The sequence below is a fragment of the Lolium rigidum genome, chromosome 3 (genome assembly GCF_022539505.1).
Source record: "Lolium rigidum isolate FL_2022 chromosome 3, APGP_CSIRO_Lrig_0.1, whole genome shotgun sequence".
Lineage (NCBI taxonomy): Eukaryota > Viridiplantae > Streptophyta > Magnoliopsida > Poales > Poaceae > Lolium > Lolium rigidum.
The window spans coordinates 412,168,288-412,191,579 of record NC_061510.1 but is presented as its reverse complement, the minus strand read 5'-3'; the positions used below and the strand labels follow the sequence as shown (position 1 = coordinate 412,191,579).

The 23,292-nt window shown below is 45.5% G+C and overlaps 2 protein-coding genes across 3 annotated transcripts; both read right to left on the bottom strand.

The window, feature by feature from the left end:
- Positions 1 to 4,235: 4,235 nt before the first annotated feature.
- LOC124704707 (transcriptional corepressor LEUNIG_HOMOLOG-like) lies at positions 4,236 to 11,091 on the bottom strand. 2 transcript variants are annotated; one of them, XM_047236977.1, is made up of 17 exons: positions 10,989 to 11,091; positions 10,786 to 10,883; positions 10,429 to 10,544; positions 8,918 to 9,168; positions 8,766 to 8,832; positions 8,557 to 8,662; positions 8,142 to 8,191; positions 7,862 to 8,062; positions 7,631 to 7,765; positions 7,331 to 7,540; positions 7,120 to 7,246; positions 6,928 to 7,037; positions 6,375 to 6,524; positions 5,148 to 5,303; positions 4,933 to 5,061; positions 4,639 to 4,836; positions 4,236 to 4,550 (listed from the first exon to the last, which is right to left on the bottom strand). In XM_047236977.1, the coding sequence occupies exons 1-17, from the start codon at positions 11,018 to 11,020 to the stop codon at positions 4,407 to 4,409; spliced, it is 2,280 nt and encodes a 759-aa protein (XP_047092933.1). In that variant the 5' UTR covers positions 11,021 to 11,091; the 3' UTR covers positions 4,236 to 4,406. The 2 variants fall into 2 exon arrangements, with proteins under 2 accessions (XP_047092933.1, XP_047092934.1); XM_047236978.1 differs by having other exon boundaries at positions 8,769 to 8,832.
- A 612-nt stretch (positions 11,092 to 11,703) lies between these two features.
- Positions 11,704 to 16,544, bottom strand: LOC124704706. Its single transcript, XM_047236976.1, has 9 exons — positions 13,758 to 16,544; positions 13,596 to 13,676; positions 13,171 to 13,323; positions 12,833 to 12,996; positions 12,599 to 12,746; positions 12,400 to 12,522; positions 12,233 to 12,320; positions 11,898 to 12,134; positions 11,704 to 11,866 (listed from the first exon to the last, which is right to left on the bottom strand). Exons 1-8 carry the CDS (start codon positions 16,422 to 16,424, stop codon positions 11,941 to 11,943), a joined length of 3,618 nt encoding a protein of 1,205 aa, XP_047092932.1. The 5' UTR covers positions 16,425 to 16,544; the 3' UTR covers positions 11,704 to 11,866; positions 11,898 to 11,940.
- Positions 16,545 to 23,292: the final 6,748 nt, after the last annotated feature.

Below are 23,292 nucleotides of genomic sequence, written 5' to 3'. Positions count from 1 at the left end.
GTCTTCATCAACACCGAACGTGTGACCGAGTACGGAGGTGCTGCCCGATTGTGGCACCGTTAAGATCTTCTACGCGCTTTTGCAAGCCGTAAGTGATCGTCTACCGCATCAACAAGAGCCTCATCTTGTAGGCTTTGGAAATCTTCAAGGGTGAGTCTCGTTCATCCCCTCGTTGCTACCGTCTTCTAGATTGCATCTTGGCTTGGATTGCGTTCTCGCGGTAGGAAATTTTTTGTTTTCTATGCTACGAATCCCTACAATTTAGCCTAGAGCAATACCAGCTAATTAGCACCCCTCATGACTAGTTGCTAGTGCTAACAACTAAAAGTGACTACTCTAGATGGGAACTTGTGAAAACCAATGACTTTGAAAACCTTTGAATGATGAGTCATTCTATTGAAAGATTTTGAAGGTGAATATGACTTATGAATGACATGGTGAATTTTACCAAAAATTGATGGTTGGGTTCGGATGCGATACCATTCCAATTTCAAGTACCCCCACAATACCTGAATCTGGGTAAGGCTTAACTAGAAACTTATGTATTTTAGTATGGGTTCCCTCTGAACAAGCGTCATAGGGGTTATGTCGAGGCTGCCTCCATTGAAAGTGAAATGACGTGAAATAAGGTGAATGTCCTACCCAAGCCCTGTGCAGTTCCCAGGCTGACGGTTTGTCTTCACTGGGAGGCCAAGCTCATGGGGAGAGGTGCCTATACGAGGGTATGTAAATGAAAGGTTATGATTGGTAGTTCACGCACTGAGTGCGATAAATCAGGGCCAGTTACCCCTGATGGATTATTGCAATTATTGTGGCACAAGTGTACGACCTCTGCAGAGTGTAAACCTATTCGAATAGCCGCGTCCGCGGTCATGGACAGTTGGAAAGGCCATACTGTTCCGTCATCAGAACTTTTCAAAATATGATATGTGACTTGTGACTTGAAAGAGAAATGTGACTTTGACTTTTGAATCACAACTGAGTTGTGGGAATGACACTAATGTTCCCACTTGAGTTAAGTTAGGCAAATGAAGAGTCTGGTTTACTAAAGTTCTTATGAAATAAAACTGGCTTTATGCAAATGAACCTAGAGCTTAGAACCCCCTTACTATAGTTGATAATTCTTACACTGGTACTAGTTTGCGAGTACTTTAAAGTACTCATGGCTGTGTGCCTGACTATTCAAATGGCCAGACTATGAAGATGAGCCCCAGTACCAGGACGAAGGACAGCAGGACGTCTACGACAACTAGGACCACTCCTGACGTCAACAGTTGCCTGTGGAGCAGATGGACTACTACGCTACTTCCGTTGTAAGTTTTGTATTGGATCCTTAGATCCCCTATGTTGTATTAAGACAGGATCATGTGATCCTTTGTTGTAAGACAATTATGAGTTGCAATGAATGATGTTCTGTGATATCAATCTACTATGTCTCGCAAAAACAATATTCCTGGGATTACGATGTATGGCATAATAGGCATCTGGACTTAAAAATCCGGGTGTTGACAAAGGCTGAAAGAATTATGAGGATTGCATAAAACTGATTTACCAATATGACTAATACGCGTACCTGTGCCGTCTGCGGTGCGCACACGGTCTTCACCTGGATATGGATGATAGGTGGTGAGCTTGTTCAGCTGACCAGTGAGATGTTCAGTAGCCCCCGTGTCATAGTACCAGTTGGTGTCAACTCCATGAGCAGCAACAAAATTAGCACCTTTGTCGGCACAATCACCACGATCAGCGCGGTTGGAACGATCATCGTCATTGTGACACCAGCAGTCACGAGCAGGATGCCCATGTATGTCACATATCTGGCAGGTGGCATTGACGTAGGGCGTGGGACGACGGTCGCGGCGACGACCACCATCATCGCGGCGGCGACGATCATCATCATAGCAACGTGGGCGATCATCGCGGTACTCCTGGCGTGGGCGGTCCTGGTGCCGCCGATCATCATAGCGAGGCCGATCATCTTGGCGGGGGCGACGATCGTCGTAGCGGGGGCGCTCCTCCTGGCGCTCCTCCGGACGCGGGCGGCGATCATCATTGCGTGGACGGGTGTCACTGCGAGCCACGTTTGCAGAGGAGGTGAACCCCGGCTCGTCAGTCTTGTGCTGCCGGTCAAAAGCTTGAATTTGAGTGAGAAGATCAGCAAGGGTAGTGTTGGGGTTGGCATTGACGGCAGTACGAAGATTGTTGTAGTGACTTCCGAGGCCCTGCATGACATAGTAGACGAGCTCATCATCATCAAGAGGTTTGCCCACGGCGGCGAGTTCAGCGGCGATGCACTTCATCTTGGCAACATATTTTTCAGCGGACAGATCACCTTTGCGCGTGTCATTGAGAGCCGAGCGAAGCTGTTGGATGCGAGTCTTGGACTGGCCTGAGACGTGGGTGTTGAGGGCTGCCCAGACTGCAGCCGAGGAGTTGAGGCCGACGACGTGAGCGAGCACATCGGGCGATAGCGCATTAAGAAGCCAGCGCAGAACTTGCTGATCGCAAGAGATCCACGCCTCGTAGTCGGGGTTGACGACGGTGACTGTCTTGTTGTTGGTGTCTTCGGTGGAGATGAACTCGCTGGGCGCCTTGTCCTTGCCCGTGACGAGGTCGAGAACACGGGCGCCGCGCAGCGCAGGGATCACCAGCGCTTTCCAAACAAGCGCGTATCGCGTGTGAGCGGCTGGGATGGAGGAGTTCCGAGTGCAGCTGCGAGAGCAGTAGCAGACATCGATGAAGAGGTGGCCATTGGATCGGGTTGAGACGCGGCGACGGCGGAGACGCAGCAGCGGCGTTGGTAGTGTTGGTCTTGCGTGTGCAGCGGCGGCAGCAAAAAAAACTACGGCGGCGGCTAGGGTTTGTAGGTTTTGGTTTTGGAGGTGTTGTGTAGGCGGCGGCGACAGCAACAAGTGCAGCGGCGGCGGCTAGGTTTATAGATTTGTTGGTGTAGCGGCAGCGGCAGCGGCAGACAATGGCTGCGGCGGCGGCATGTGTGTTTATTGGCGGTGGCAACAGGTGCGGCGGCAGCAGCGAGGGGCGGCGGCGGCGGCAGAGCTGGCGGCGGCTAAGGTTTTTGGGCAGCTAGAGGGAAGAGACCCGCTCTGATACCATGTTGGTTTTGGTGTAACGATGTGTACCCTTTCGGGTCATCCATTGCGTGTTATATAGAGTAGGGAAAAGCCCCCTACGTGGCAGTACATGAGATGTACGTGTATAGTCGGAGTACTACTCCGTACATATACACGTACCATATTACATACGCTAACACACGAAACCAACCTCAATCCCGGCCCACGAAAAACTATGACATGTCAGTCTACTGGAAATTAAACACTCCAAAAATACTATCCATACTAATCTCCACGAAAATTTTAGTATATCAAAACCAGGCCTAAAGAAACTCGGTTTCTCTCTCTTGGCTTGCTAATTCAAGGAGGTGACGACGGTGCATAATTAATTGGTCGCGTTTATTGGTGTAGGAACGCGTGAAATTTAAGAGGAACGATTAAACCGTGCCATAGCGCTTCCTCTGAGAAGGTCCGGACGTTGCGTTGGTCCGTTCATTCATTCATTCACCCGTTTCTTTCCCAAATAAAGAAAAGCACGCATGCATATATTATATAAATAGGTGGGTGGAGAAGTCCATAGAGCTAGCGTAACATTGAGCAACAACGTACCAACAATGGCAGCGACGAGCAGGCTGTGCGCGGCCACGACGACGACGTTGTTGCTGCTGCTGCTTCTCGTTTCACCGGCGACGGCGCTGCTGGGCGAAGGCACGGGCGCCAACTGCCACGACGTGTGCCGGGCCAACTGCAACGGGTGGGGCATCGTGTGCCACCTCTCCTGCACCGGCGCCTGTGCAGGGTCCAACGGCATCGGGATCATGAGCATCGACGAACCCACCACCACCTCCGCCGCCATCGCCGCCGCCCCGGATTCAGACTCCGCCGTCGCCGCCCCAGACTCTGCGCCACTGCTACCACGGCCACGGTCGCATCCGCACCTTCACCATCGGCTCCGTGGCGGCGTCTTCGTCAGCCCGGCAGCAGCACCAGCACCGGAGACGGCAGACTCGTGATGATACTTCCTTGTATAATAAATCTAGTGCTGCTAGAGTACTAGTTTCGGTTGCACATGCACCAAAATGAATGCACCAATTCAAATTTACTGATTTCTTCTTCTTCTTCTTCTTCTTCTTCTTCTTTCTTCAAACTTCCTTTCCCATTCAATTAATTAAATATATACTAGTACTATAGCACAGTTTCTTCCACTAAAATTGATTGATCCAGTCGCCACAGTTTAATTACACATTCTTAACTCCTCTATGTATCGTACGTACATGCGTCTAACCTCTCATCACGTACCCCCAGAAACACAAATGCTCGGTCCGGTCTTTCCATCTACTTCCACACCTTCACGGACCTGTCGTGGCTGGCAGAGGCCACCAACCCCGTGGACAGGGAGTGCGCCAGCGCCGCGATAAGCCCCTCATGCGCCGCCACCACGTTCCTCTGGTTGTCCGACAGACTCCACAGCTCCATCGTCTGCATCCAATCACCAAAAGTCTAGTCAGATCACCACTTTCTACTGCCAAACTGGCTTTTTTCCCCAGGGAACTGGCTATTGGTTTACCTGATAACCGCCCACAATCAACACCTTCGGGTATCGAGGGTGGAATATACAAGACTGGTACTGGTTCCCATGGGACCGCAGCTCGTGAACGCACACGCCTGATGCCGCTGACCACACCTTCACGCTGTCCTGGCTCGCCGACGCCAGGTACTCGCCGCTCTCATCCCAGCAGATGCAGTTCACCTCGCCCGAGTGGACCTACACACAGAAACAATGGTTCATAAGTAAATATATAAAAATCACCTCCCGTCGCAAATAAAGGCCAAGCATCCCATCTTGCCTGCGATTCCTTACCTTTGGCTGCGAATGCAGACTCGTGTCCTTCTCGATATCGATGATGTTCACCGTGTTCCCAGCAGCCACCGCAAGGAGCTGCCCCATCCGAGGCTGGAACCTCACCCTACCAGTACCGCCCTGTTTGACCTGTATATTTATTCATGTAACAAGTATATCACTGATAATTTGCAAAACTGCAAAAGTAAGCAGAGGTTGAGGCCCTCAAGACAAACCCTGGTGACACGTGAAGGTGCGGTCTGACCGACCGTCCAGAACCGGAGCTCTCCGTTGTCATCGCATGAGCAGAGGACCTCCGTTAGTTTTGGGTGGAAGTCTACCGAAGTCACATGGGAAGTGTGCCCGTGGAAAGTCTGTAAAGCGCCGGTTCGCTGCAAAACCAAAAAATTATGGATTTGCAAAGTATGGTCACAAAAAAAAAACAGCCACGCCATCATATGTGCAAGCAGTTAGTGGATGAATGCATAGAGTTTGGTTTCTTGTGATATAGAATAGAAATAATTCGCAGATCAATCAACCATATACTAAACCTACATGTTTTCAAGTTCAGTCTGGCTGAAACCCCCTTCGTAAGAAAATCAGCAATGATGTGTATCAGAAAAAACTGCATATAAAGGAAAATATCTAAGAAATGATGTCATGTCGCAGTATTATTTCAGATTACAGAAATATAGTTCACATTTCGCAACTACCCACATGCATTGAATCATCGGGCAAGTCTTAGATCTTCAGTTAGGAGCTTTGCATTTAAGATATCATTTTTCTAAGGAGCTCAGAAATGTGGCACTTGCTGAAATTAAAAAAAAAAAAGAGGCAAAGATGCTGCCTTTTCGTGTCAGCAAATGAGAGCTTGCAAGTTATCTACGAGATTGGCACTTCCATATAGATATCTAAGCAAACTATCCAGTGCTATTTGTGTCCTGACACGTATTATCTTACATGGGCCTTAGAACAATATTTGATGTACCAAATATTATGATGCACCATCATACTTTTATTAGCTTGTAAGAGACACATGAATGAATAGCCAGCCCATGGGTTGAGAAGTTATTCATGTGCTTCCTCGTCTTACTGAATTAGAACCATCTAAATCTCATCCATAGGGATAACCGGACAAGCCATAAGTTGCATGTTAGCAGTTAGCACAGAAGCTAAGATCACACTAGAAACCTCCCCTATATATATCTGGCATTCTTCAGAAATCTTACGTTACAGAGTAGCACATATCCTAATTCCTTGAAAACTAATAAATCATTAATATCCATAGGAGGTATCTCAAGTTTGCAGTGGTCTCGTTGCCATAACCATAGAGCACAAAATTTACATCCTTGCGACAATAATAGACAGTGAAATGCAGCAGAAGGACAGAACTAAGTAGCAACTATAGAAAAGTAAGAATTACTTAAGAGAAACACATATTAAAATGAGTAGAAGGAAATTACTTCAACAGCGTTCCATAATCGAACAGTTCCATCAGAAGATGATGTAGCCAACTGAGTTGAATTTGGCCTGAATCTTATGTCCGTTATAAAGTTTGTATGCTCTTCTGCTTTGGTGTCCATGCTAAAATTATCCATATTCCAGAGGAAGAGCTACAACATCATAGAAACTTCCACATATAAGAAATTATAAAGTGCTTTATAATGCCCCAATTTCTATCCCAAGTCACGTAGAAAGACAAAGCAATAAGAAAATTGCATGTCAACATCATTTTGCAAATAACTGTGCATGAAAGGGTAATATCGTATATCCAAGAGGAAAAAACAAATATGATACTAATAAAATTTCTTACTGGAAACATTCAACATTAAAGTTCGTAGTGCAGTTATGGAATCTAGCGCCAGTATATAGGTAAATTGTCCTTACAAAAATCTCATATTCTTGCAAGAAAAAAAAACTGTTTGCTAATTATTTGAACACTCTGGAACAAGCAAGAAACTTACAGGAGAAATTGTTGATCTCCATCGAATATACTTGTGAGTTTACACAGCTTACCTTTTTTTCATGACCGGCACTGGCAAGTAACTTCCCGTCTGTAGAGAAATGACAGCAAACAACCTTGTTGTTGCTTGTGCGATTATTACCAACCTCAGTCAAAGAAAGACCTGGAAAAGAATTGATGGTTTCTAATTATATTATTTTTCCAAGGAAATTTACAGCACAGCTCAAAAGATTTTAACTACTTACTCTTTAGAGACTCCTGCTCTGAGGGGCCTTTCTTCATTGCAGCAAATATGTCTCGCCCGTCTCCATCATCATTTGACAAAAATGAATCAACATTGTCATCAAAATCAACGAAACTATCCAAGTTGTCCTGTCGATGACAGAAATTATTTGAGCACGACCTACTAACAGCTGAAAACTAACAACAGAAGAGCAGTACATATAATAATAGTACCATCTGATTTGAGGATGAAGCAAATCCACTGGTCCCATCCGTGCCGCAAACCATTGAATTCTTTTGCGCAATGTTCGCGTTGCTAGCTACTGGTATTCCACCACCAGGAGTATGTGTTGATGGAGTTGAGGGCGGAGAAGGCCCAACGGTATTTCCTGTGCCTGTACTATTAGCAGCCCCAGAAGAAGTTGGCTTCCGTTTTCTAGTATTCTGTACATCAACAATAATGGACATGCTTAACTATTGCATATATGGAGCTAGAAAACTTAAGAAACATCTAAAGATAATTATTCAGGACACCTGTTGCATCTGCTGCTGCTGCTGCTGCTGTTGTTGTTGATGTTGCTGTTGTTGTTGTTGTTGCAGATGATGCTGCTGCTGCTGTTGCAATTCCATCATCCGTTGACCTGACTGCTGCATCTGGGCCATTTTCATCTAATATATGTACAGTCAATTATAGTTTGATATCATTGTCAGGTTTATATTGGACATTTCGTATATCAGGTTTCTCAGAAACCTTTACATACTGACCTTAATCAAATATTCCTGTTCATCTGCCCGAATCTTTGGGGAACCAGATGGAGCTGGCGAACCCATTCTAGCAAGGTCATTCTGTGTTTGTGCTTGAGCAATTAATTGCTGTTGTGGTGATAAAAGTTGAAATTGGTTTGGGGATGGCATCAACTGCTTCTGTGCGCCTAAATTTGACCGCAGTTGATCCATACCTGGGACCTTAAGCAAACAACAAAATATGTAAGCTTTCAAAAAGAAAAGTAAAACAAGCGTAGAAAATGGATGTCAGCAAACTCACTGTTAGCGGCCAGCCTTTCAGTGGTACACTCCCAACTCCTTGATTTAGTCCTATGTGGACCAAAACGAATTAGAATAATAATTTTCTAGTAATTTACTGAAACTCTGTTTGTCATTGCCTTACAAGTCTCAGCCAATTTAATTACAGTTTCTTTGCCCTAAGTTTAATGTGCAATGAACAAGAGTTAACAACTAGTTACATGCTCACATCTAAAGTAGGAAACTGTCGAGTATGAATCTGAGAATAATGGCCACAAACAGCCAAAAAGGTACTAATGGGTAAAAAGGTAATAAGTCTCATGAGCCCACTTTCACTAGAGTATCCTACATAGTAGATCTCCAACAGCATAACATTTTCTCTACATCAAGAAACACAATGAACATCAGTAATTATATGATATCAAGACATTACTCACCAGAAGCAACTAATCCAGATTTTGGTTGCATCATCCCTGCTGCGTATAATGCAGAAGGGTCTGTAGGCATTGTTCGTTGTGGCATAGCACCATCACCTTTGATGTCCTTGAAAATAGTTGAACAGAATATTAGGATTAACGACCAAGAAACAGTAACAGGTAGAGAAACTGTGAAAAGAAACGAGTTATAGAGGGGCAGTATGCATTACAACTTGTTGATTTCTCGCCTGCATCTGCTGCAGAGCTGACATATTGACCGAGCTACCCTGAAGCGGCCTGAATGGACAGAAGCTTAATCAGCACCACACAAATTGTTTGGTTCATGTACGAAAATGAATTGCTAATAAAAAAATAACCCTACCCAGTCTGATTAGCTGCTGCTGACTTGAGAAGAGCCATCTTATTCGCCTCTAAGAGCTGCTGTGATGCCTCTGAGTCCATGGGGCCATGATTCCTTGTTCTTTCTTCCATCATTTTTGAAACCAGAAATGCCGATACATCAGAGTTGTTCATAGCACCGTTAACGGACGGATGATTTGGATCTCTTCTCTGCAGGTGGGCGTTCTGCTGTTGTAATAGTTGGATTCTCATCTGTTGTTCCCTTGACTTCATCTGATGCACCACAAGGATTTCGTAAATACAGCGTAAACAACATGTGTAGCTCAACATGCCATTAGACAGGGTGCACAGAATGCAGATAATGCATTCACAGATAGAAAAAGATGGTGGCACGCTCTGCCCATTTCAGTGCTAGTGCAACTAGACAGATAGTCACACCCCACTGGTCAGTCTTAGTTTGCACAATATGCATGCAACATTCCATTTCTATATTTTTACGCATCATTTTGGGGACTTTTTTTTCCATTCTAAGGTCAATATGTCTCTACCATAGTAGCATCCAATCAGTTTTGTACTATCACAGATTAGTTAGCATGAGCTTGTATACAGTCTAGGTATCTATAATATCTATAAAGTTCATCCCCACTAAAATGCATTTAAACATGTTGCATCCACATCACCCCAATTATTCTTATCCGTCGGATTTCAATTCTAGGGTCATTCATTTACACATGCAGCAACAGATGATTCCCACTACCTTTTTTTCTCTTCACGTGACAAAATTTGATGTGCACTACATGAAATTAGGATGCCTTCTGACTGGTCCTCGTCACTACTACCCTCTGATCCAGCGCTTAGTATCATGCAGTAACCGGACATTCAAGACGGTGCCTTTCTAAGTTTCTATCATGCGGTAACTCAAGCTTGAAGGCTCATAATGTTCCACGGGCATTTACTCTTTACCCATCCTCACCGATGCAGCACACTACGAATTACTCTAGAAGGGGAACAGACAGTCAATCACTTGGATTAATTTCCCGATTCATCTGGAGTGCACTGCGGCTACAGATTTGGTCCTGATGGCCACCAGCAAGGAATCCCTCTCAATTGCTCTCATCCGCTATGTTTCTACCTCTGCTATCCCTCGCTCTCGGGCACTCGCCTGTATTTGATCTCGACTTAGGAAACTCAAGGTCCCCCCCTTGCTCTTGGTTTCTTATGCGGTTGCGGTGAAGCAAGCTATTTGTGCTGCCCCTATCGAATTTCAGATTTTTTTCGGTAAGAATTACACCCAGCCTCTGCATAGCTGAATTCCTGTTCTCTACATGGATATGTTCATTGAATTGGTTTTTATAAGAAGCGAATGAGCAGCCGTGGCGTCTAACTTATTTTGTGTGTGTGACCTAGAGAAATGGGCATTAAGGTGTTGATTAGCAGTAGTAAGCTAACCAGCAATACAGGGAAAACCTAGGAAACATGACGATTATAAAAGTAAAACATGTGAGGTGTGAATATAGAGTGAGAGAGCATTACGAGATCTATAGAAGCGGCGGTGGCCCCTTGTGGCGGCTTGTCCCTGGTCCTGGCATCGAAGATGTCCCAGAAGATGGACCACCACTCAAAGAGGAACCCCCCCGGCGCGTCGATGGCTGCACGCCACATGACCCGAGACAAGAGGCAGACGTTAGGCATCATCATGAGACAAGAATTTCCCTAGCTGCGGCTGTGCAGGTGAACTGAATTTTCCTGGCTATACTGATTTGCTTAATTTTAGCAGCGGCAGGCAAAACTAGGGTAGGGTGTCCTCTATCTATTATTAGGGGTGCAAAGAAGCAAGCAAAGTCGAAAGAGGAAAAGTAAAACAAGCAGAAAGAAAGAAAGAGGCAGTACCGACTGGATCGGTGGCGACCTTGCCCTCGTTCATGAAGGCCTTGGCGGAGTTGTGGAGGTTGCGCTTGACCAGGTAGTCGTAGATGTACACGTCCAGCCTGCGTGCGCATCATCCATGGCGGAGTTGAATTTCGAATGGGGAGTCGATTGGATTCGACAAATTTCCAACAAGAAATTGGAGATTGGGGAGATTGGAAACTCACATCTTGTCGGCCTCCCAGTTGCTCCGCGCCATGGCAATGGAGGAGGGGAGGAGGGGATTCCGGCGGGCAGGAGATGAAGCCCGACGCCGCCTTCCTCCTCTTCCGGTTCCGGTCAGGGCCTCCCCAGGGCCAGGCTGTCTCCGCCGGCTCCCTCTTGCTCTCTTGCGGGTCGGGCGGGGATGGGCCGGGCTGGGCCGACAAGAACAAGAAGAAGGGGACGGCCGACAGACAAACACAAACACCCCGTTCGTTTCTACTCACACGCACGACGCACACGCTCAGGTCAGCTCAGCTGCTGGTTCAAAATTGTGGGCACTTCAATTTGTTTTCGATGCGTCGGAGGAAATTGTGCCACTCCGACGAGTAGTCTTTGTTGTATTCGTCGTTGTTGGTGCTCGCTAGTTGCGCCTCCGTCTTCCTCGGGCCCTTGCCTCTTTATTTGACACCGCCTCCTCCACCTCCTTCTCATGGCCATCGTCAGCCTCCCAATCCTCCTCCTAGCTGCAACTTTCTGTCTTGCTTCTCGCTGTATCCAACGCGTCCCTGTGGTCCACAGAGGATGGCCTCGGGTGCCAAACATCGTATTGAGCCGCACCAGATGTAAAGGGCCTTTAGGACTCGCGGCTGGGAACCAAAAAAATGTTAGACACACCCCAAATACATTTGGGGTTCGCTTTGAGTGATGCAGTTAGAGATGCTCTAAGCGCACATGACATGATGGAACCCAATCATCAAATGGACAAATGCTTGGGCATGTATAATTTTTCTTATAATTAGCGAGTATATATCTTACACATATATTGAACGCACTTGACAAATATTTTTACATTCTATAAGTAAGAATAATAAATACACCGCCGTCACCCAACACAGCCGCCCCATCCCCATCCCCATCCCCAGCCCCAGCCCGCAGCGCAGCCCAAAGAGATCATCAGAGCCTTCGTCGTCCGTCCTACTTGGCAGCGGCCGCGGCTGCCTTGGCAGCCTGGTTGGCCACCGCCGACATGGACCTCAGCCGTCCGGCAATCTCCGTGAAGGCTGGGCGCTGCCCGGGGTCCGGCGACCAGCACTGCTCCATCAGCCGCCTCCACTCCGGGTCGCAGTTTGCAGGCACCGGCGGCCTCAGTGTGTTGTTCACGATTCCACCTACAACGAATCAAAACAGTTTGTTTGTTGGTTTAAACAATGTCAGCCAGCCAGTCAGTAGCCACTAGCCACTAGAGGGTGGGTGCATATATATATACCTATGATTGCGCCGTAGTGCATGTTGGCGTAGGGCTCCTCCCCGGTCAGGATCTCCCACATGACGATGCCGAACGAGAACACATCCACCTGCATCCAAAAACAGACTTCCATCACCATTCTCTTCAAACTACAAGGGTTTATTTACATGCACGGCACCAGCATTTACCTTCTCCGACACCTTGCTGCTGCTACCGTTGAGCAGCTCTGGGGCCATCCACGGCAGCGTGCCCCTCACACCACCCGACACCAACGTGTTCCTCTTGATCTTGGATAACCCGAAATCGCCAACCTGAACAATAAAACTCACACTTGCTCACCACCATGCAACACAAGAAAGAAACAGAGCTATTCAACTGGAAACCTACTTTACAGATGGGGCGTGAATGATCCCTCAGGTTAACCAGCAGGTTATCACACTTGAGGTCGAAATGCACAATGTTCTTCGAGTGCAGATACTCCATCCCAAACGCCGCGTCCATCGCAATGATGAGCCGCTTCCGAAGATCGGGACACCTTTCAAGAGATTGTCGATTAGCTATTATCTACTAGTACAATTCTTTAGATCCAAAAAAAAAACAAGGACAGATGCAAGAGATTACTTGTCCTTCCGCTGAAGGACGTGCCGAAGAGAACCGTTCACCATGAACTCGGTCAGAGTTGCCAGGGTGCCGCCTGGCCCATCCTTCACCACGCCGTAGAATGCTACCACATTTGGGTGATGGAGCCTTGACAGAATCTCAGCTTCTCGCCAGAATTCTTGTGCCTGAAAATTCAGAATATTTTGAGCATAATTACCAAAGGTTTGAATTCTGCTTAAATTTCAGTTGTGGTACATGAGATCACTTGATTCATGGACATCCAAGGATAATGTTCAGCAACTGCGGACAGCAAACTAAGCATGCTTAAGTCCAAATTGGACGGGGGTTCAGGCGCTTACTAGTCTTTCTTGCTCAGAAGATCGGCCTGTGAAACAACTTTTCTTGATGCGCTTAATGGCCACATCAGTTCCTCTCCATTTCCCATGGTACACAGTTCCAAAAGTGCCAGAACCTAGCTCCCTGAGCTCCTCCAGATCTTCATTCTTGATAATCTGTTAAAAATAGTTCCTTTAGCTTCAAAGTTTCCACTTTCAACAGAATTAAATGAGCATTGCTGGCAGCATGTCCTTGGTCATGTACGTGACTGAGGTTTCAAGGTACCATGCAGTCAGAAAACACTGATCTTTCTAAAACCCTAACTAAAAATAATAGCAAATCATGCTGACAACAATGAACAAACAGGAGCAATGTCACGCTGCCTTGAATGATACTACTGACTAGAGAAAACATGTGAACAGTTTGTTCCTAAACAGAACCATCATACCTGCAAGTGTTCAAAATCCGAATCTCGAAGAGTAGCATCCATGACCTGTCCGACAGTTCTATCCTCTTCAAACTTTGGATCCTGAAGCGAAGCAAATAATCATAAATATTACAGCACACCCCGACGACAAAGTGACAATGGACTTTTATTAAACATGCATACCTCAAACTCTGGAACAGGTGGACTCGTATCATCCCCCATAGGTGCATATGGATTGTCAACTTGAAATACTTCAGCACTCCTCTCCATCACTGGGCGATGGTCAATATATGACGGGGTGTAAGCTGGAACCATGCTGCTGATATCAGCAACCGTGATCACAGGCTCTGGCTTCTTCTCAGCTTCAAAATCAGAATTTGGATTCAAACCCTTCATGTTGATTGAATCATTACTTGCTCCTGCGAGTGTATAAACCCCTTCGTCAATCTTTGCCAGGCCTTGGTCATTGTTCCTGCTTGGAAACTCATCTTTTGCAAGATTTCTGAAGAATGACCAGTTCTTAGGCTCATAGTTTGGCATGTTCAAGCTAAGGATAGGATCGGTAAAAGGAGTTGAAGACTGCGCATCTTTAGCCTTTGCAAAGAAATCAGAAAGAACATCAGGGGGGAAACGGTCATTGATATCAACAAAAATATCTCTGTTCTCCGTGTTAGCAGCAGCAGATTCACCATCTGGAACAGCTCTAGTAGTGCTGGTTGGCGATGGCACAGCTGGATCATGCTTACCATCATTCGGGAGCACAGCCCTGGGAGCCTCCCAACTAACACGGCGTGCCATAGCAGCATCACTTCCAGGCTGCTTCCTATTGGTGGTACTCGCTTTCAGATTGCCTTTCGCCGGAGTCTTTTCACTGACCTGTTGCTGTTCAACCACAGGATTTGCAGATGTCATTTTAGCATCTGATTCTTCTGAAGGAATGATTATACCAAATTGACTCGGCTGTGGTACAGCTTTAGAAAAGTTTTTCTCGAACTGTACTAGGGAATCATCACTAGGCGGGTCATTCAAGTTCAATGATGGAGCCCCTGAATTTGTTTTTTCAGCTCCTTCAACAGAATCAGCAGCCTCTGTGATAGACTGGGACTGGAGTTTTAGAAACTGAGAGCCTGAATCATCAGATTTTGACAACCGGTTCAGGGATTCAGCATGCTCCCGAGGGATCCGTTCAGACTGGAAGGTCCGCCCGGCACCAGGTTGTGAATTCTTGAAACTATGATCAGTCATGTCAGACCCAAAATCAGAGCATCCAGATGCAAAAGCACCACCAGAGGACTGGCGGTCATCTTCATTGAACTCTGAACCATGTGCCGCAGATGTAGCCCTTGATGCCATAGGAATCTCTAGGCTCTTTCCACTGTCACTCGGTTGAAGAAAAGATGGCCGGCCTTCTTGAGCTGAAGAAGCAGGGGGCACCTCCAACTGCATACTGTTTGAAGCAGACAGATCGTTGTGAGGAGCAGGAGCACTCAAATTCTCTAGTGTTTGAAAGTAGTCCACTTCATTTTTCTGATGCAGCGAGTTCTTGGAAACCTGCTTTGCATCATTTCCAGAGCCCTGCGACATAAAGCCGTCCTGATAAGACCGTTGGTCAGAAGTTGCTAGCGACGCAATCCCAGAATATGGCGCATACTGCAAGGTGCCTCCATAATCTGAGGGCACAGATAAAGGCAAAGAGATGTGTCTTTCAGTGCCATAGAAATTGTTGCTAGAACCCTGAGTGTACTGCATTTCACTCCCTTGGTACGATTGCATATTTGCAGTATAATCACTGGATAAACTCGGCAGTGTTGGTGTTGGCATAGTGACAGAAGGCATCAAAGATTGTCCATGAAAATCCGACCTGTCTTGGTTTGGGTTTGACGGCTCGTCATCAGCATTGAGATTAATGAACTGAGCCAGCATACTCCCAGATGTGCTTGCTAGACCATGTCCGCTTGAAGGCTTCCCAGATCCCACATCTATCCCATTGACAGCAACAACATACTGGATCTCGGAATCAGCATCCATACTACCAAGGTTCATGTCATCAAAATCGAGCGAGGAGAAGAGGAAAACGCGGAGCTTCTGAGAAGCACCTACTTCACTTTCGATCATGTCAAATTCATCCATCATGTTCCTCAAATCATCGTCGCCCGACACCGAGATGAGAGCATCAAGGTCTTCACCAGGGAGCTGGTACTTGATGACATGGGGCTGGTTGAAGATGCCGGTTGTCTTGTGCTTGAGCTCCTCCCAGGAGATATCCTTACTGATCCGAACTATACGCGTCTCACCACCAGCGTACCTGAGCTTTCCATCGCTAGGCCGGGGCAAGATCTTCCCCCCAAAGCTGCATAAGAACTTGATCCTCCTGGCCGTATCTGAAGCTTCCGAAGAAGCATAGCCCCGACCACTGCCATCGCCCGACAAAGCTCGTGGAGCTGACCTGGTTGACGTGTGCGTGCTTCTATTCTGAATTTGAGCAACAGGTTTTCTGTCGGACTCTTTCTGGCGTGGGTTTTCAAGAGGCGTCATCATGAATATGCCGGGAGCAGCTTCTGACCCCGTGTGGGACGCAGCGAGCATCGCTCTCAAGTCCATGTAACCGGTGGCGGCATTCTGATCTGCGGCTCCTCCGGACGTGCCAGGGAGCAGGTTTTTGTGGGATAGAGCGCGGTCCCTCATGAACTCAAGGGCAAACTCTTCCCCGGTCTGGATCGAGTAGTTGAGGACAGGCTTGGCAGTTGGTGGAACATGGTACTCTGGAACATGGGGAGGAGGAGCGGTGGAAGACGAAGTTGCTGGCACGTGTGGCGTGGCTCTTTGAGCCGCGTCTCTCCTAGGGTCCATTGCCGCTGCTGTCAAGTGGTACAGTTCATGTCATTTACTCTTTCGTTGCTGTTTGTTTACGAGCGAGGGTTGGCAGTAGAGGATGTGTGAACCTGAAGCAAACAAGCAGCAAGGATGTGTGTCAGATGATGCATTCACAGAAATGACCACGATCACTAGCTGCCCTACCGACTTGCGCACTGCAATGAACACCTGAAACGCTACGCAAGTCTACACTAGGTATGGTTTGCTTGCTGTTTGTTTCTCAGCTTGTGGAATTTAAAGGTGAGCGTCCACTGAGATTGCAGATTTGTATGTTGAGTAAACCCTAGGTAAACAAGCATGGGACGAGGGGACGGGGGCGGATCCAGGATTCGTGATTCCGAGAAACCGTGGATGCTATAGGAGCTTAACAAATCGGTGGATTAAGAGGGAAGCCTAGGTCGTACCTCGAACCCCAGACCCCAGCGGGCGGGCAGCCGGCGACGTCCCCTCCCGGGGTGGGGGGCGCGGGGAAGGAGGGCGACAGAGACGCGCGTCACCTGGAGGAGGGGGCCGTCGGTCGGCGTTGGCGTTGGCGGTGGCGGTGGCGGTGGCGCTGGGTGAGTGCGGCGGCTGTGGGGAACGACGGCGAGGAGAAGTGAATGGGAAGGAAGGGGGAGGGGAGACGCTTGGACTGGAGGGCTCTTCTGCCTTCTTCTGTTAACGTCTCAGATCATCAATCAAATCGTTAATTAGTAGCTAGTACAAATGCCCGTGCGCTGCAACGGGTTTTTAAATTTTATTTTCTAATGCACATATATAATTCATAACTCACTATAAAAATTCAAAACAAATCAGGAATATCATAATATACTACAACATGATAATACCGAACATAATAACAAGACAATATTATTGTGCATTTGCATGGTTCTAAGTTTTAGGTCTTCTTGTTACTCTTCCGCGGTAAGTTCCACGTTCTGAGCCATCATAATTGTCAACTAAACAACCTCTCCTCTATTGTCTCTCAAAACGTGTGTGTGATGCAAGTATGGGTATAAAACTGAAGGAATACTTATTTTCTGATTAGTCTAAATAACACTTTGATATTCGTAAATATCCGGGGTTAACTCTGAATCGTAGCCTTCTGTGTCAAACATACAAAATGGGCTTAGCAAATCTTCAATAATGGCTGGTGTAACAAACTAAAAAAAAAAAGAGCAATCCCTAAAATGAAGTTATTTTTTGTTTCGGTAGATTTTATTATTTTCTTCTTATTATTCTCTTGTTTTCTTTTCGAGTTTTTGTGAATAAGATAATTTAATTTTTAGAGTTTTGATAGCTACTGTGTTTTTGTAGTTAGTCATAATCTTATACGGATTACTCTTTTGCTTGTTCTTTCATCCTTCCCTTATTTTCTAACTAAGTGTCTATGGATCTAATATATACATACGCGCCGAAATTACGAGTGTTGATGGATATTGCATAGTTTTCTAACTACAAACCAGTTTTCGAATCAAGGAATTTTTTTGTAGAAGAGCATCGATTATTTTCAAGAAATAAGTGTCAACGGTTTTTTTTAAGTCATGTGTTGCTTGGTTTTTTTTAAGTCATGTGTTCCTCGTTTTTTTTCCGCATAAGGATGCTAAACCGAAGATAAAGATGATAAACCAAAGATATTTTGTGATGAAGATAGCATAAACTTCTGTAAAAATATGTTACCACAAACCTTCATGCTCACCAAATTTAATTAATATCCAGAGGTATTTGCGAGGAGAACGATTTTATCTTCCAAAAGAATTATTAAATACCCTTCCAGAGATTATGGGATCATTTACTTGTGTTAAGAGAGATTATGGGATCAATAGGTACCGTTAGAGCTAGTGTCCAAATGTCCATACTAAATCACACAATATGATTGGTCCAGTGGCTGTTGACTTTTCAATACCAAGCACACTAATTTTTTCTTATGCATTCTCCTATGACATCTAGATTCCAAAGTAGTGTATCGTACAGATACTTTGCTAGCTCATCTGAAATTACAACACCATCCTCATCCACATGTAAAAAATGATGCCCAAATATTAGTGCAGGTTGCAAACTCACCGCAGCCTCGTCTATACATTACTAACTAAACTAATAGTAAGTCCTCAGTCCTCACCAATGGAATTATGCACAGTTCTTGGTACAAAAAGAGATGATTTTAAGAGCTTTGTCCCAACTATAGCAAGATTATTTATAAAAGTACTAATTCTTGATGTAGACCTTCACGTGAACTCCTTGCTTTTTATTGGTCCCATAACCATAATTCTGGTTTTAAGATGCAGAATATTATCTCTTAGCAAGTGAAATCAATTTGTTGTCGTCCCTCCTCGCTCTGCCCATTGCCTCTTGTTTTGCGCCCCGACAGAGGAGAGTGGGGGAAGGCGCAGCCACATGGGCATGAACTCATCTGTACAAGCCAATAAAAAAATTAGTCGTTGTCTAAAAACATCTCAACTCTCCATAACAGGTCATAAGTGGCAGCAAGTACCTCAATATGTATTTTTGACTGAAGTTAACATATAGAAGGAAAGAGCATTGAAGCATGAGATGAACCAATTCGTCTATAGTTTGTTGATCCAGCAGCGGAAGATGAGCCACATGGAAGACGAGCACAGACGTCCGGGAGCATGCCATTCCTGTTTCCGAACAGCGCAGCGATGATGCTCACCGTGGTGGTCAACAACTGCAAGGGTTGCTGGTGTCCATGATTTCTTTGGCAACGACTCCAATAGCAAATGGGATTCAATACAAGTACTTACCTAAATGTACCAAGAAACTCTCCACCTGTTAGCAATTTTTTCTAATTACCCTAAATATTTATTTTTCACATTATATCTAGATATATAGATTTCACATCGTTGTCACAAGAAATAAATCCATCTGCTCTATACTTTAAGGGTGACAAAAAATACACGAATAATACTCATGTTTCAGAGGGGCAACATCAGGCATGTATGGCAGCAGAAAACATATTGTTTTCCTATCCAGGGAGGAAGAAACCAGATTGTTGTCTGGCTATATAGTTTTAGAAGTGAGAACATCAAGCCGTGCAAGCTATCTATCTGTAAGCCTGAAGTATTGCAATGTAACCTTCAGTAAATACAAATTCTAAGAGACCTCGACTGAACAGACTGGGATGTCTTGAATTGCTGGATTATATTTCTTGCCATGACTATGATATCAAGAAGAGATTCATATCATAAGTGAAGTTCTTCATTATCTTTCTTGTCGTGACTATGGATTATGTACTCTCTGCATTTTTGTCAACACCACATATTCTGTCTTTTCTAAGTCTGCTTTGGACTATATTTAGGAAGTAGCAGCTTTTCTAGATCTAACCTTCAGTCATGTATATAAGAGTCTATTAAATAAAACGCCAAATACATGATATATATCTATCCTATTGGGCAAGTTTTATGGGAATGTGCTATGCTAATCTGATACATACAACCATCCACAACCTGAACCATATTTTCACAAGCACCGTGCCATTCACGAGGTAAAAACAATAAAAAAAACTATGATGAACAGTAGGCTTTGGCATCTACAATAAAGAATCTGTACACACCTGCAAGTGGCCTGCTCATCTGTTCACCTTTTATAACTGACCACACCAAAGTCAATTTAATTTATCTGCCCGACTACAATGGACAATAAACCAATAGAATAGTATAACCTGGGATGGGTTTGCAGAATCATGGTGTGTTAACAATAAGAATATGCAGTTAAACACTACCTTGAAAGAACATGCCACCATGAACTGAAGTTGGCACTAAGAAAACCCATCTCAAACTGAGTGTACCTCCAATCCTTCATAACACTAAACAATCTGGTATACGATGTTAATGAACAAAAAACCGTGTGTACCAAGTGCCAAAATAAAGTTTGTTCCTGAACATTACATGAATCTCGCTAGACACCAGCACCAAAAATTAAGAGCCACTTCTTGAACCAAGCCTCAAAGGGAACATTGGACGGAGGATGTTTGCTGAATAGCTGAACTGCAGTAGGAAAAAGTATGTGAGCCTTCAAGGAAAATTTTCACAGTATCAATTAAATTTAGTTTTGTTGCCCTCACATACTCAAATGAATTAGTATACAGGTACACAGGTCTCCACCATTAGAATCAAGAGTTATCTAATTGGTAGCAAACATGAGGAGTAACTATCATTTGAGCAGTTTCCACTACAGATGATACTGCATTACTGCTAGGGTTACAACATCTGACCTGCCAACGATGTTCCATATACACTGATGGTTCACAGTGCTCTCCTAGAAACCGAGTATGAAGGAGCCGATCCACAAAATCTTCCTGGAATGTGAACAAACATTGTTATGTAGAGAAAATCCTCTATAGATAATGAACCACTAACTGCCATAGTGCCATCCTAATATTTTGTAATGGCAGCGATACGTTTAATCCAACTGTGGCGCAGTCTGGTACATGGCAACAATGGTCTGCAGCGGAGAAGGTCCATATGCACCTTTAGATGTATGATGATACCAGTAACTAAAGTCTCCTATGGAAGTCATGAAGAACCTTTCATAAATAAGTAACATAAAAAATAATCAAACAATGAATTGATTTGTCCAGAAAATACCAAGAATTTACCTAAGAATTTTTATGCAATCATGAGCCAGTTTAAGAGGGAAAACAATAATTTACAATCCCATCAAAATAACAATGACCATTTGTTGTAGAAGAAAACAGAAATGCCCTAGCAAATATTGAGGTAATGTTCATTCATCCTAAACTACTTCTAAGACTTTTCTCTGTATATATCATGACAATATATATTCCGTAATGGGAAAGACACCTTTAATCCAACTGTGGTGCAGTCTGGTACAAGCCAACCATGATCAGCAGTAAAGACGGTCGATCATCTTTAGATGTAAGATGATAGAAGTAACTAAAGTCTCCAATGGAATGCATGAATAACCTTTTATAAAATGAATTGATTTGTCCATAAAAATACGTAGAATTTAACTACGATTTTTTATGGAGTCATGAGATAGTTCAAGAGTCGGACCAGTCATGAGCAAGTTTAAGAGTAGGATATAACTTTTCTATGAGTTCCATAGCCAATATGGCTCCAGTTATGGTATCCAAAGTTGGCTACCATTATAACCCTGTAGTACAAGACCATTCACTACTCTTAGTACCTTCCCAGAAACCAGATAAGCGCATTGTTTGAAGAAGTTGAGCCTATATTTAATTCATCAATTGAACAGTAGATAGCATTCCAACTGAAAATGCTGAAGTAACTCTGCAATACTGGAGCACGTGTGGAAAAGTATATTGTTTGAGCAATCCCCTCAACTGAAATTATGTATAAACAGAGTCCAGGTCAAAAGAAAAAATAACCTGCATCTTCATGCCATCTTCAGCAACCCACAATTAATCACAAATCCTTGAAAATGAATGAATTTTCTTCAAGGCCAATGCTGCTTGATCATATTCTTAGTCAATGCAACTTAATTCTAAAGATCAGAGAGCCCTGAAATGCTTTGAACAAAAATGAATGATAAAGTCCTGGTCTGGGTTTGCATCTAGGATCTAGTAGCATTTTATACTCAACACAAAATGGACCCTCTAATCTGAATTGTAGTCCCTTGGTTCCGATTTCATCAATACGCATGTGTACTGGCATACTACATGGGCTAGGAGTAGCTCATGTCGATTACATGGGAATGGAGGGAGTAGATCTAATGGAGATTCCTTGTTCCTACAACAAAACCACTACCGCAGTACTTAAACGATTGTGCTAGATGAATTGCAGGCTTATATGTTCAACAGGCAGTGGTTAAAGAAAATGTGGAAAAAGACGCACCAGTATTTGCTGTCACCCACCCACAACTCCTCTTCAGACCAGAAGCGTAACCCGGAGAAGCCGATCCAGCCTCCCTTTCCATTATGGCAGCAAGCTTATGATCAGTCTGAGAGACGGCCTTGTGTTCTTCCTCGGCCTGAACACAGGCCTCCCAATCCGCCCCATGGACGCCCGGCTGCAGAACGAGTCCGTCGATGGTTCTGATGAGCACGACGCGTCAAGAGAGAACTTGAGCGCAGCAGCAGTTCTGCCGGCGCATCCCTGTGGGTACGCTGAGGGACGTTAGCAATGTAGGCACGACAGCCGGCTTCTTCTCTTCCACTGTTGCGGCGGCGGAATCCCTCCCAGGCCTCGGCGACGCCTTCCGGCCCCGGTTAGCAGGTCTTGGTCCCCGCGGACCTCGGCTCAAAGTATGAGCCACTAGACGCCGGCGACAGCCTCCCCTTGAGCTAGACCCGGACATTGCAACCAAATCACCAAATTCTCCACCAAAAGCCCTCCTCCCCGCCTTCACGAGCTTAGCAGGAAACCAAATCGAGGAGGCGCTGCTCCGGGAACACCAAACGAAGCACCGGACCATGGATATGCCGCCGCATTCGAGACGATCCCCAGCTCTCTGTCCGCAAATCCGCGAGCAAAACCCTAGCAATCGACGCCCAACCTCTGCGGCTTTACGGGCAGCGATCTCGTAGACCTTGATCTAGACCCCGGAAACGCCCGAACCCCCCGCCGCTAGCTCTCGGAGGCGAAAACGAAAGCTCAATTCCAGAACATCGGAAGCACCGGCCGCAGGCGAGGAAATAGGCTCCCGCGGGGCCCGATTTGGGTGACCCCCGAGCAGTGAGCAACACAACCCTCCTCGGATCCCTATGGCATGCGAGCAGCCGAGAGGGGAACCCTAGGGACACTCGAGGAGGTGGAGGGAGAGGTGGACTGGTGGAGGCGGAGTGAGGTGTCCGAACCAGGAAGGAGCAGTAGCGGTATCAGCTCAACTCGAGGAGGACGCGCTCCGGGGCGTCGCGGAGGAGCCA

Coding starts and splice junctions, on each gene's coding strand:
- LOC124704706 (XM_047236976.1), bottom strand. CDS start 16,424: ATGGACCCTAGGAGAGACGCGGCTCAAAGAGCCACGCCACACGTGCCA. Junction 13,677..13,757: donor CACCTGTTCCAGAGTTTGAG/GTATGCATGTTT, acceptor GCTTCGCTTCAG/GATCCAAAGTTTGAAGAGGA. Junction 12,523..12,598: donor ATTCACGCCCCATCTGTAAA/GTAGGTTTCCAG, acceptor TTTATTGTTCAG/GTTGGCGATTTCGGGTTATC.
- LOC124704707 (XM_047236977.1), bottom strand. CDS start 11,020: ATGGCGCGGAGCAACTGGGAGGCCGACAAGAT. Junction 7,541..7,630: donor AGCAGCAGCAGATGCAACAG/GTGTCCTGAATA, acceptor GTTGATGTACAG/AATACTAGAAAACGGAAGCC. Junction 7,038..7,119: donor AGAGCAGGAGTCTCTAAAGA/GTAAGTAGTTAA, acceptor ATTCTTTTCCAG/GTCTTTCTTTGACTGAGGTT.